This window comes from Tachysurus fulvidraco, chromosome 9, assembly GCF_022655615.1.
Source record: "Tachysurus fulvidraco isolate hzauxx_2018 chromosome 9, HZAU_PFXX_2.0, whole genome shotgun sequence".
Lineage (NCBI taxonomy): Eukaryota > Metazoa > Chordata > Actinopteri > Siluriformes > Bagridae > Tachysurus > Tachysurus fulvidraco.
The window spans coordinates 5,442,644-5,455,182 of record NC_062526.1 but is presented as its reverse complement, the minus strand read 5'-3'; the positions used below and the strand labels follow the sequence as shown (position 1 = coordinate 5,455,182).

The following is a 12,539-nucleotide window of genomic DNA, read 5'->3' as shown; positions in this document are numbered from 1 at the left end:
GGTTGTATTTATTTATTTTAGCTCAACATACAGTATACAGATAAGTGCAAAGGTTTCTTGGTTAAAAAAGCAGGAATTTAAACTTCTACCAAAATATAAAGTTAATCCATCAATAAAATTAAATTCCAAGAAGAAGAGGAAGAACAGAACCAACAGAAAAACAGATTTTAGAGGAAAAAAGCAAGAAGAGATCATTTTGCCATGATTATTTGGGTCTGAAAAAGAAAAGAAATTATGGAGACATTAAAGACAGGACTTATATATACATATAACCAGGTATTTGGATCTGGACGAATTTATTGCTATTTCAGCTGTTTATCAAGGAATACTGGAGTTTTAAATTAAATAAAGTGCATGAATTTCTCTTGCTGAAACCAGAAGACAAAATACCTTAGCAGGAACCATTAAGCAGGAACTGCAGACCGCTGTAGTAAAAGTCACCTGGGAAGAAACCCAGCTTCTAGCAACTTCTGTCAGGTTCCAGGCTCCAGTGAGTCATTGAGTGAAAAGGATTTGCAACCAAATATCTAAAAATCTAAATTTAATTTAGGGCTATTTAAATAACCCCAAATTAAATTAAAGCTGAAAATTAAAGTGTGCACTTTGAGCTCATATCCATTAATTCGGTTCATTCATTTCAACACCGATATATTGTAGAAGACAACTAAAACAAATAAAGAGTGACAAGTGTAGAGTGTGCCCTGTGATGGGTTGGCACTCCGTACAGGGTGTATCCTGCCTTGATGCCCAATGACGCCTGAGATAGGCACAGGCTCCCCGTGACCGGAGAGGTTTGGATAAGCGGTAGAAAATGAATGAATGTGTAACATTTACGGCATTTAACAGACACCCTTATCCAGAGTGACTTACAACTGAGCAACTGAGGGTTAAGGGCCTTGCTGAGGGGCCCAGCAGTGGCAGCTTGGTGGACCTGTGGTTCGAACCCATGACCTTCCGACCAGTAGCCCAATACCTTAACCACTGAGCTACCACATCCCAAGTGTAAAGCTGTAGAGCGTAACTTGAGCTTGATTTGTTCTACCAGAACTGCCTGAAGGTTCTTTTCATTAATTGTCGACTTTTTTCAAAATCGACATTTTTTAATGATGTCCCTATCAAATGCTTTTTCATAATGTATAATGTACTCAACATTATTATACTCAACCCAGATTCTAGATTATTAGATCTATAAAATCCACTACACATGAACTTTATCAAACTGTAATAGCTAAATGGTTCTAAATGGCTAAGAAGCAACTTTTTTTTTGCCATAACATTAGCCAATAGTTCATGAAAAGAAAAATTTTCCACATGGCATATGTGAGCTCCTAGTTACAAACACATTAAAAACTATGATCAAAGGAATGGAAACAGACAAGGGATAAAGAGTTTAGTCTCTCTCAGCATGGCACCTTTCGCTTTGAGTACCAGCTCTCAGCAGGTAGATCCATTTGGCCTAAAACCACCTTCCTCTAACACAGTGCTCAAACATCTCTCACCAGGATCCATAAACTAAGCACACGTACCAGCAGGATCCTGCCACGATGACGCAAGGGAGCGAAATATTTCTACATGCAGCTCAACAGTGAGGTAGATAAAGCAGACTGTGTCAAGACAGAAGGAGATTTTGGACCAGAGATTTTGGGCCACCCTTTGTGATGCAAGATAGAGAAAGGTTTTAAGTATAAACATATACACATTCAGACAAACAAACACACAACACAATCGAACGCCGACTTTAATTAAATTATTAGACTTAGGGTTAGGGTTTGTAAATATATATTAAGTTTTATATTAGACAAAGATGTTAAAATGCCATTCAGATACAGTATGAAAGCAGATCTTCACCTGTGGAAAACGCTATCATAAATCAACACTGTTGTGTTACCAAGGGATCTGAAACTGTTTACTTACAGAGAACCAGAGCGGAGGCACAGCAGCCATCCTCAGGGCTGAGGAACTTATGGGAAATGGGAACACGAGGGAAGAATGAAAGCCTCCAGGAAACAGTTGGCCTAAAATGAGATCAGACTGCAGGAGAATTAGGGGAGAAATGAGTTTTATGACTGTTTCTCTCAAGAGAGTCGAGGTACAGATGAAGAAAGGGTGTCTATTTGTAGTAGATGTGTTGTTTTAGTATCACTTTTTATATTAAGTATATTGAGAATTGCTTTTATAAAGCTACTGCAAAAAAAAAAATGCTTTTCATTTAAGGCTCAATTTGAGAATAGGGGAAAGCTAAAATTTTACACTATGTGCAATATATACACCTCAATACACATTTACATCGATCAATCAATTACATTGATTTTTATGTTTATATACAGCATAAACTTATATTTCTTTGAGTGTTATGATTTAATGTTCTCGTTGCTCTCTGAAAGTCATCACACTACGTTTCATTTCGTCTGTTCCATGTAAACGGCCAATTTCTATGCCTTTTCTATTAGCCATCATAATACACAATAACAAGTTTTGACAAGTTGGAACAGACAAAGCAGACTTTTCATAGTGCAGTTTGTAATGCAGTGTCATCAGATGTGTGTGTATATGACTATGAGACAATAATTGATCTATTGTGTGAGTACCTGGTTCAGCAGAACTCGATTTTGGCATCCATCAGGTATGGCTGGAGGGTAACCGTTATTTAAAATGTCATTTCCTCTCTGTTGTGATGTTGCTCTTATGTATCCCATTAATCTTCATGTTTTTGTTATTTATCACCTACCTGACCCATAATAAAATGCATAAATGTGCAAGGCATCCTGTCAAGTTTCTGGCCTTTTGACTACACCTGATTCCTTCTCCTTGGAGACTTCATGCTCCACTCTTCCTGCCACCTCCTGCTCTTGCAATCTTTTGTCCTGACCTGCAACAATTACCCTCCTGTGACAGAGACGAGAGGAAACATTCTGATCTTTTCAACAATTTATAACCCTCTCCCACTTGCCGTAACCTCCTCTCCATCTCTCCTTCCCCCCTAACTTCCAGCATCCCTATAACTCTACTTTAGCCTGACAGTTTTTTTCTCTTTACAACCACCCTACACTCCATCCTTCCTTACTTTCTTCATCTACTGACCTACTCTGCCCTCTATCCTCCAGACCAAGAAAGTGTCCTCACCCCCACCCCCTGCCTGTCCAAGATATTCCAAGGAGTAAGGGCAGCAGAGTAAAAGTGGAGAAAATGCAAACTTGATGGTGATCTCAGCTCATAAGGCTTTCTTATAGAGAAGTTCTTCTCTGAGGCCATGATATCACTCTGTAAGGGAAATTTGACATCTGAACTATGCAAGGTTCTAACAATCTCCTTTCATTCATGGCATTTGGCATAAACAGTTGTGGGTTAAAGGCCAAGCTCAGTGACCCAAGAGTGACCTAACAGTGACCTAACAGCTTGGCAGAGGTGGGATTTGAACACACGACCTTCCATTAGTCCAAAGTCTTAACCATTAGGCTACCACTTCCTGAGTGCCTATGCATCAATATTCCTCTCCCCTTTCTATCTCTTCATCACATTTCTACACAGCTCATAAGATTCTTGGCTAAAAATCCTACCCCCTCGCCATGAACCTAGCCAGTCTGGATTTAAAGCCGCTCACGCCTCCACAGTCTTTGTCACTGTTATAGAGAAGTTCATACCCCTATAGCAGCCAATCTATCACTGATTTTGATCCATCTTGACCTCTCAGCAGCCTACAACATGGTCAATCAAAAGACACGACTGTCTATCCTCACAAATCCAAGAATTAGTAACCCAGCATTGTTTTGCCTTTTACTGGGGTGACGGTTATATCAAGTGACATGGAAGAGATCCATATCTGCTCCATGCTGACTCCACTAATATCCCACAAGGCTCAGCACTTGGTATTCTTCCATTCTCAATCTATAAGCAAGCTCTTCCTCCCTCAGACATTCAGAGTTTAGCTTCTCATGTATCCCTGTTTCAAGCTCTTGTGATCCCCCATGAGAATCATCTACCGATGCATGCAACTTTGGTTTAGATCTGGAGAACCCACTATACTTCACTGCTAATATTTCTAGATGACTTTCTCCTTTATAAGGATCTGGCCATTTCTCTAAATGTAGCCCACTCGAGTCCCTTATCAACTCATCACTGTGCTAATGCGAGTCTTTCCTGGCAGGTCTTCCCCTGCATGACATTCCACCCATGATAAAGACTGATAAAGAATGCAGCTGCATGACTTGTTTTCTTTCATCCAAAGTTATCCCATTTTGCCCATTGCCTTAATCTCTCCACTGGAGATACCCACGTCAAACACCAATGCTTATGTACAAAGCCAAAAAAAAAAAAAAACAGACCTTACAACCTGAAGGCACTTAAGAATGCCATTCTCTGTACCATCTGCAAGAAATATAGGGATCAAGACTCTTCTCTGTACCGGCACCCAGGTGGTGAATTAAACTTCCTCTAAGACTAAAGGTCCACCTTTTCACATGATATTCACTTTTTCCATTGCTGTACTAATTCCTAGTTGTACTAACCATTTGTACCTTAATGGTATTCTCAGACCCTGACTAACATACGGATGTGTTTTTGACGGAGATCAAAACCGAAGCACATCTGTAAGTCACTGTGGATAAACGTATCTGCTGTAGGCTTGTAAATATTTTAAAAATGGAAACTAACCTTTACTCTAAGCCTTGAAGTAATCACTTCTTCAGTACAGAAGGTTAAACACATCCCACATATACTACTCACTTAAAAAGCCAACCACCACTAGTGTGTCTCTTCAAAAGGCTCCTCCTACTGTATGTAAAGACACACTATCGGGTACACATAGAGAAACCGTGATAGAAGCATTGTCACGATGTTAATCCATAGATTAGACACTGTCTGTGCACTCGGATACAGCGCTGCAGATTTGCCCTCAGGAAGAAAGAAAAAAAAAAAAGCCAGGCACCATAAGCCAGCTTAATATGAATACTAAAACCCTCCTGCTGTGGAGGTTATCTACCATATGACTCAGTCTCACAGCTTGTGTCTGAAGCCAAATTTGGGAATAAATAGCATCTTTCCAAACAACACTTATTATATTAGCGCCTGTGGTGAAATCCGATGGAATCTGGAATCTTTCTCACCAGAAACCGATTATATGTAACTAAAATCAACCTCATTCAAGCTGAATGACATTACAAAGGACTTTTTTTTTTTTTTTTTTTTTACAGCTGACTAATGAAGTAAACGTTCAAATAAAGAGTGGCGATTAAAGAGCCCCAGTCTGTCTTCCTAAAACCATGAGGTAATAATCACCTCTCACCTTTTAAAACTGCTACCTAAGCTTGTCAAAACTTGTCTACTGACACTTCCTGAAAACTTTCAGCAATATTCCCATGGGATAAACACTACGTTTCCAAAAGAGAGACAAAAAAGACCTGCTTTATTATAACCGTGTGTGGCATTTGGTTTTCAATTAACTAGACAGTATAATTAATGAGTGCTCAAATGTTTTTGAGTGTACTTAGGGAAATGACCTCATTGTTACACTTTGGCTGACATTTTGTCTCGGTTTTCTCTTAGGTAATGTCAGACACAGGCTACTGATTTCTTTGGAACTAAAGTAGGCAGTAATTGATGTGAAATTTCCTATTTTAAAGCCTGCTGTTTATCTTCCCGCTGGTCTTTTTTTTTTTTAACAAGATGAAAATCTGAATAAAGATCTCACAGATTGACTGATTTGTTCCTTTGTACGAAATGAATGTCACATACTAGCATTAATAGCAAGGCTCTATTGTGTAGGTCTATAGCTTTTAATAATGAAGAGATTCGGCCAAACTGCCCTCAACGTTATAATGATGTTTATCAGAAAGTGTAAGGACATTTGGACCAATCAGCATCTGCCTCACAACATTCTCTACTTTTCTCAGTCCAGGGAATCATTTAGAAAACATTATCACTGTACCGTATAAAAGATTCGGTGAGGGAAATCATGGACATATAACAGACCGAGCTCTTAAAAGATGTGAATGGAGATTGGAGTTGAAATTTCCAGAAGACAAAGACAAAGCGCATTTTCTGAAATAAAGTTTGAATAAAATATTTGTTTTATTATGATACAAGTCTCACTACAAAATGGGAATTTATATTAAAAAAAATAAAATAAAAATCACACCATTTTTATTTTTTTGCAGAAATTTCGTCGAGAAATTTTAAAAAGTTTTGATTTTAGCTTAAAATATGGAATGGTTTGAACGGAAGCAGAACCTCGGAGAAGCAGAACGAGAAGAACAGGAAAAAAAAAGTGCTGAGCTGGATGAAGTACATCGAGCGTGCTTCAGTGGACTCTGTGAAAGCCATCAGCACAGAGGAGGCCATTTTACTGAACTTCCTTTGCCTTTTCTTTTAGAGAGAGAGAGAGAGAGAGAGAGAGAGAGAGAGAGTGTGTGTGTGTGTGTGTAGCATCAGTGCTAGAGAGGAAAATGGATACAACGTGAACTCCCGAGTCACACTAGTGCCATCATGTGGTGACTGCAAAAATAATTCAGCACACTTTCATCACGGTGAGGTCAGAAAAGCATTTATTGAAGATGTCAGAGGGTTAAATCGTAGTAAAGGGAGAAAAGAATCACGATAGTCGCAGGTCATCACAAGTTTTCCAAAGTAAACTGCACTGGAAATGTTATGGCGCTGCAAGACGGAGGTCTTACAAGGATATAAACCGGCAACACAATTTATTAAATGTACACAAATAACAAGTACAAGTAGTAGACTGGTAATCTAAGAAAGGACTTTTAGAGCTTTTGCTTCAAATGTAAAAACATAAGAAAATACGGTCAATTCAGTATAGCACATGAGAGTTAATATACATTTAAACTCCTGCAAATGTAGCAAATGTAGTGTGTCTAGCAAAAGCCTAGCTTTCGGATTGAAAAGAAACAAAAATCCGACCCGCTGTGCGGACGAACGCGCTAGATTCCACTCAAACTATAGGAAGGTCACTTGTATAATTGCACAAGCTGAACTGTAATGTACGCATTACAACAAATAATGCAAGGTCAATTGAAAAAAAGGCAAAGTGTATAATGGAATATATGCCAGAACCTCGTACAGATGACTCACGGACACGGCACACCTGCAGCATGCGGTGGTTGCTTAAGCTGGCGTGTAGAAAGAGATAGGATGCATTATATGAGCTACACTACAGAGGCACGTCACCTATTTACAAAAAAAGAAACAGAAAATGCGCTGAAATGTCACTGGGGCGAAAGGAGCAAGCTGGAGAAAACCTCGAGTGCCAAATAAACATCATGGTGGGAAAAAAAAAAAGCAGCAGATCTTTTCAAAAAGACTTTCCTCGTATGATGACTAGTGATGAGTGGAGAACTTGTAAAGCCCAAAAAAAAAAAAAAGCGCCCGAACACATTTTTAAACCATCCCAACAGGAAATAGTACATATATTATTACTTAATAGAATCTATATTAGATATATAATTAAATATTCATTATATGCACAGCGTACAGTCAGACAACTGTGTGTACTGTATAATAGTATATCTATTTATACTTAAATAAGCAATATAACACATTCACATTTATAACCGTCGTATACCGCATTTCAACAGATAATAAAGTAAAAGCAATACAAATAAAATGTTGGTCTATGAAGTAAACCAATACTTTACAATATGTGTGTTTGGTTGTTTTGTTGGTTTTTTTTTTTGTTTTTTGTGGGGTTTTTTTTGTTTTTTTGCTTTATTGAAACATCTCGTGCACAGAGAGGTTTCAATGTCTGTCGGAACTGGTTTGAAAATAGGCTGGGTCTCGGTGCGTCGGTAGCATGAAGGCATCTTTTTTTTTGTCTGCTTTTTGTTTTACAAAATAAAAAAACAATAAAAAAACAAACAAACAAATAAATAGATAAATAAAAAGCATCTCAGACTCCATCTAGGAAAAAGGGTCAGAGTGGAAACCTCGTATGGAAGACGTACTGTATGCTGTAAGCCCTTAGGATGGAAGAGTCATACACTGTAATAGGTGTAGCGATGCTCACTGTGGTTCCTAAAAAAAAAAAAAGAAAGAAAGAAAGAAAGAAAAACAAAACGAAACAAAACTAAACTAAATCCCACCACACTACCGCTTCTCTTGAGGTGATCGCGTGTATTTTATGGAACCTATCTGATCTTATGATGGCTTACAGGTGCTACAGGTAGGATTAGCAGTTGTGTAATTACTAATTAATAATTAGTAGTCCTTTGCTTCCAGAGTTAGCCCCGTTGTCCGCCGTACAGATGTGCGAATATTTCAGCCGACGTCTTCTGCCTGATCGTGCGCCGTGGCGTTTAAATGACAAACATCGATGCTGAGAGCAATTTTTTTTTCCTTTTTGCTTTTTATTCCCCCCCACAAAGTCGCCTGGGACAACAGGAGCTGTGGTAACGGATGTAAATCCGTGACTTCTGTTTAATGCTTGTAATCTTTTAAACGGTTTATGATTACCACGGACACGACACATAGCTCCGTTAACAACCACATGTTTCTAGTATGTTCACAAAGTGTTAAACCCATAGAGAACCTTTATAGTATAGCGACAAAACAGGAGTGACTAAAGAATAGTCCCTTTCGGCTAATTCTAGTTTAAAAGAGTAAGTTATAGTTGGAGGGCCAATAATCACTTTTGCCCAAAGCAGCACAACATCAAGATAACACTCAGAACGAGAAAACACCAAAGTACAATTCAACACCAGCCCTTTCACGCCACAAAAAAGCACGAGTTTCTGTCCTAGTCTACGTCTCCACTCAGATTAGACTAAAAGCTGCCAGTTAGTGTGTTTCGCGTAAATCCCAGATGCCTTGCTGCCTTGTGCTCAGGATGATCCTATCTGCTCCTAGTGAAATGATGGGCTACACTTAGGCATGAGAGTCAAAAAATCGGAGCGTTTAAAACTAACAGCGGTGTGTCGTTATTTTTCGCTGACAGGGAGTTACGATGAAACTGCCTTCGCTTCTCAGGTTCAAGGTGCAAACCTGCACTTTTGCTAACTTGAATGTATCTTCCACAGATCCAACATGCAAACTAATACAGCAAAGAACACCAAAAAAATGGTAAGGAAGGAAACAGAGACCTGCACGTACACATACCTCAAACACAAGCAGGGTCGGGGAAAAAAAAAACAAAAAAAAAAACGAATTTTGCGCTTTCGGAACTTCATGGAATTCGAGCAATGTTCACCACCACGTACATAGAGGAGAGGCGAGAAGATGTAATACACTCAGAGCGGTTAGATATTAGATTAAGCAAGATTAAGGAACTATATAGGAGCAAAAGAATTCGTTAGCATCATTCATTGTTATTGAAACTCCACGTCTGTCTATGCAAAAGAAACACGGAAGTAGTTCAAACACCGAAAAGTAAACGCCAAGCCTCAAACATTGGCCACAGCACAAGCAAAGCTCCTGAAGGTGAAATGACTCCTATCCTGTGAGGAAAAGTCCTCTCTCGATCTCTAGAAAAGGCAGAAGTGCCAAAACGGGCACCGATAGTTACATTACAATCACTGCTGACCGCTATTCCCGCTAAGGGGAATAAGGAGAGAACTTTCCAACTATATTACAGCAAAACTGCACAAACTCCAGGCACATTTTGGGTTGGCAACATTAATGTAGAGCGATGTAAAGTAACACGGCCCTGGGAATGGGAGTCATTCAGGGGTGCGTAGGGCCCCTATCAGAGATCTGCTACAGGTCTCAGGCCTCCGAAAGAACGGCACTGAAAACCGAGCGCAGCAGGCTGGAGGAGTGCAAAGAGCTGCCTAACAGCCTTAAAGGCCAGTGAGGTCAACAATGGCCTTGATGAAGATGGTGTCATCACGGATGTATGAGTTCTTGGAGTCGAGCTTAGGGAGGGGGCAGAAGAGAGGGCATCCGCTGGCGATGTTCATGTCGCTGACGGGTCTCTGGAACGACGAGGACGAGATGTCGGGCCGGAAGGCGTCAATGATGTGCTCTCTGTTATTCTGGTCGAGCAGCATCAGGGTGACCTGCAAGTGTGGAATTGGACAAGTTTTACTTCTTATAGTTTTATGCCCATAATGCAGTAATGTGCTTTATTACACTGACAATGATTTAAGTCGAAACCACTATATATGTCTTCTGATGAGGGCTTCTTCAACCAGGGTTCTTCAACCAGGCTTTGTCAGCCACAATTCTTCAGTTGATCTTGTTTAACCAGGCTTCTTCAAATTGGATTCTTCAACCAAGCAACTTCAACCAGGATTCGTCAGCCAGGATTCTGCAACCCATCTTCTGCAAATAGAATTCTTCAACCAGGCGTCGTCAACCAGGCGTCGTCATCGGATCGCAACCAGGCATCATCAACCAGGCGTCGTCAACGGATCACAACCAGGCGTCGTCAACCGGGCGTCGTCAGCGGATCGCAACCAGGCGTCAACCACCAGGCGTCGTCATCGGATCGCAACCAGGCGTCATCAACCAGGCGCCGCCATCGGATCGCAACCAGGCGTCGTCAATGGATCGCAACGAGGCATCGCCAACCAGGCATTGTCAACCAGGCATCGTCAATGGATCGCAACCAGGCATTATCAACCAGGCGTCGTCAATGGATCGCAACCAGGCGTCGTCAACGGATTGCAACCAGGCGTCGTCAACGGATTGCAACCAGGCGTCGTCAACGGATTGCAACCAGGCGTCGTCAACGGATTGCAACCACGCGTCGTCAACCAGGCGTCGTCAACCAGGCGTCGTCAACGGATTGCAACCACGCGTCGTCAACCAGGCGTCGTCAACCAGGCGTCGTCAATGGATTGCAACCATGCGTCGTCAACCAGGCGTCGTCAACCAGGCGTCATCAATGGATTGCAACCAGGCGTCGTCAACCAGGCGTCGTCAATGGATTGCAACCAGGCGTCGTCAATGGATTGCAACCAGGCGTAGTCAATGGATTGCAACCAGGAGTCGTCAACCAGGCGTCGTCAACGGATCACAACCAGGGTCACTGGCCTCAATGAGGCTTACTTCAATCTTTAAATTGGCCACACGAAGCTGATAATTCTCGATCTATTCTACTGAGAAAAAGTCTTCCACCAAGGTACAACTATTATCTTGCTATTGCTATTACAAGTAATAAAACATACTATAAGTGAATAAAAAGTAATAAAAAAAAGTGTGTTAAAAAAGTTAATTAGTTGTTCCTGGTTAAGGTCCTGAAACAGCACACCTTATCATGGTTTACTCCTCACAAGTATGCTGTTGCAGGACATTAACCAGGGACAGCGGGTCATGATGCAGCGTTATCTAATAAATACTGTTTTTACATGAGCAAAGCAGAAAGACATCTTCAGTAAAATGAATGTGTGATGAGAAATACCTTCTGGTTAAAAGGCCACTTGAGCAAGGCATCACTGTGTCCCCTCATCACCACGAAGAACAGAGACAAGTGAGTGCCGCGCCCTGTTCCATCCCCATTCAGGTAGATGCGCAAACACATCTTGTAGCCATACTTGCTTGTATAAAATGCTGCAAAACATAGAGGAATGTATTATAGCATTTAGACTAACAACAATACTAGTAAGATTTAACTGAAGTCTCCCATCTGTACCAGGTGAGAACATGGCTGGGGCCCTTCCAGCTACAGCGTCTTGCCTCTTCTTGGCAAAGTCCGTGATCTTCCACACAAACACGCCATCGTAGGTGGCGGCTGACATTTCTCTCATCTTGCTCTCCATCTCCACGATGGAAAGATCCCTCAGCCCCACCGTCCTCTCCAGCTGACGTACCTGAAGGTGGATCGTAGAAGCAGAGGTAAGTGGTGTACAGTCAAGTACTACAGACGCTCACACACTACAGTAAAAGTGTGTTGCCTTTTAAACTTATCAAGCCGAATGATTTGATTTTAGGGCTGGGCGATAAAATGATAACGATATGTATCGCGATAGACGATAAAACGTTCGATATATTTAATTTTTCGTCAGAGGATGTTAACAAAGGCACTCACTCTCTGGTAACCTAGCAACATAGGGAGTGACACGCTAACAGCCAATCATGTAACAGTATCATGTTTGTTGTCTCGTGCCGGTCTGCTGGATTCCTCTTCAGTAACCGGCGACTGATGAACAGAAAATGAGCTGCAGTGAGCGAAGAAATTGTAAATCAATCAGCTACTTTTTCATATTTCTAGAGATTTTATATTTCAATCAATGTTACTGTACCGTATCAGGTTTGTTTTTCATATTACAGATGTATCTCAGTCTACCTCAGTTTTATTTATGTTTACAGAACGCTGCACATCTTTTACACACTTTATTCGCCAGAAGCTGAACAGCTAGTGAACTCCCTAGCACTAAACTCGTGCTAAATTCTCAGGTTTCTCTGTTTATATTTAACACTTTGCACTAATTTATTACACTTTATTAAGCATTTCTTACATTTTCTTTCATTTTGCACCTTAAATGTTAAGAGATAATAGTTAAGTGTTCATTGTGCCTTTAGACTTATGTTTACATTGTAATTATTTGCGTTTTCCTGGTTGTTGACATTTCGGGCTTAATAACTGAGGGGATTCT

General features: G+C 40.6%; 1 protein-coding gene across 4 annotated transcripts in view; it reads right to left on the bottom strand.

Moving 5' to 3' along the window:
* The window catches only part of traf2a (Tnf receptor-associated factor 2a), a 44,319-nt gene that overhangs the window by 24,393 nt on the left and 7,387 nt on the right, over positions 1-12,539 (bottom strand). The window contains exons 8-11 of one of the 4 annotated variants that reach the window (XR_007143950.1): positions 11,576-11,753; positions 11,345-11,493; positions 10,078-10,998; positions 9,857-9,998 (exon numbers count right to left, since the gene is read on the bottom strand). Coding sequence is in view for 3 of the 4 variants with exons in the window: in XM_027162719.2 (XP_027018520.1) it covers positions 9,780-9,998; positions 11,345-11,493; positions 11,576-11,753 (546 nt within the window). In the remaining variant the exon portion in view is untranslated. Of the gene's footprint in view, positions 1-6,522; positions 10,999-11,344; positions 11,494-11,575; positions 11,754-12,539 lie in introns of those variants that run through there. The other 3 variants (XM_047818832.1, XM_027162719.2, XM_047818831.1) reach the window with 3 other exon arrangements.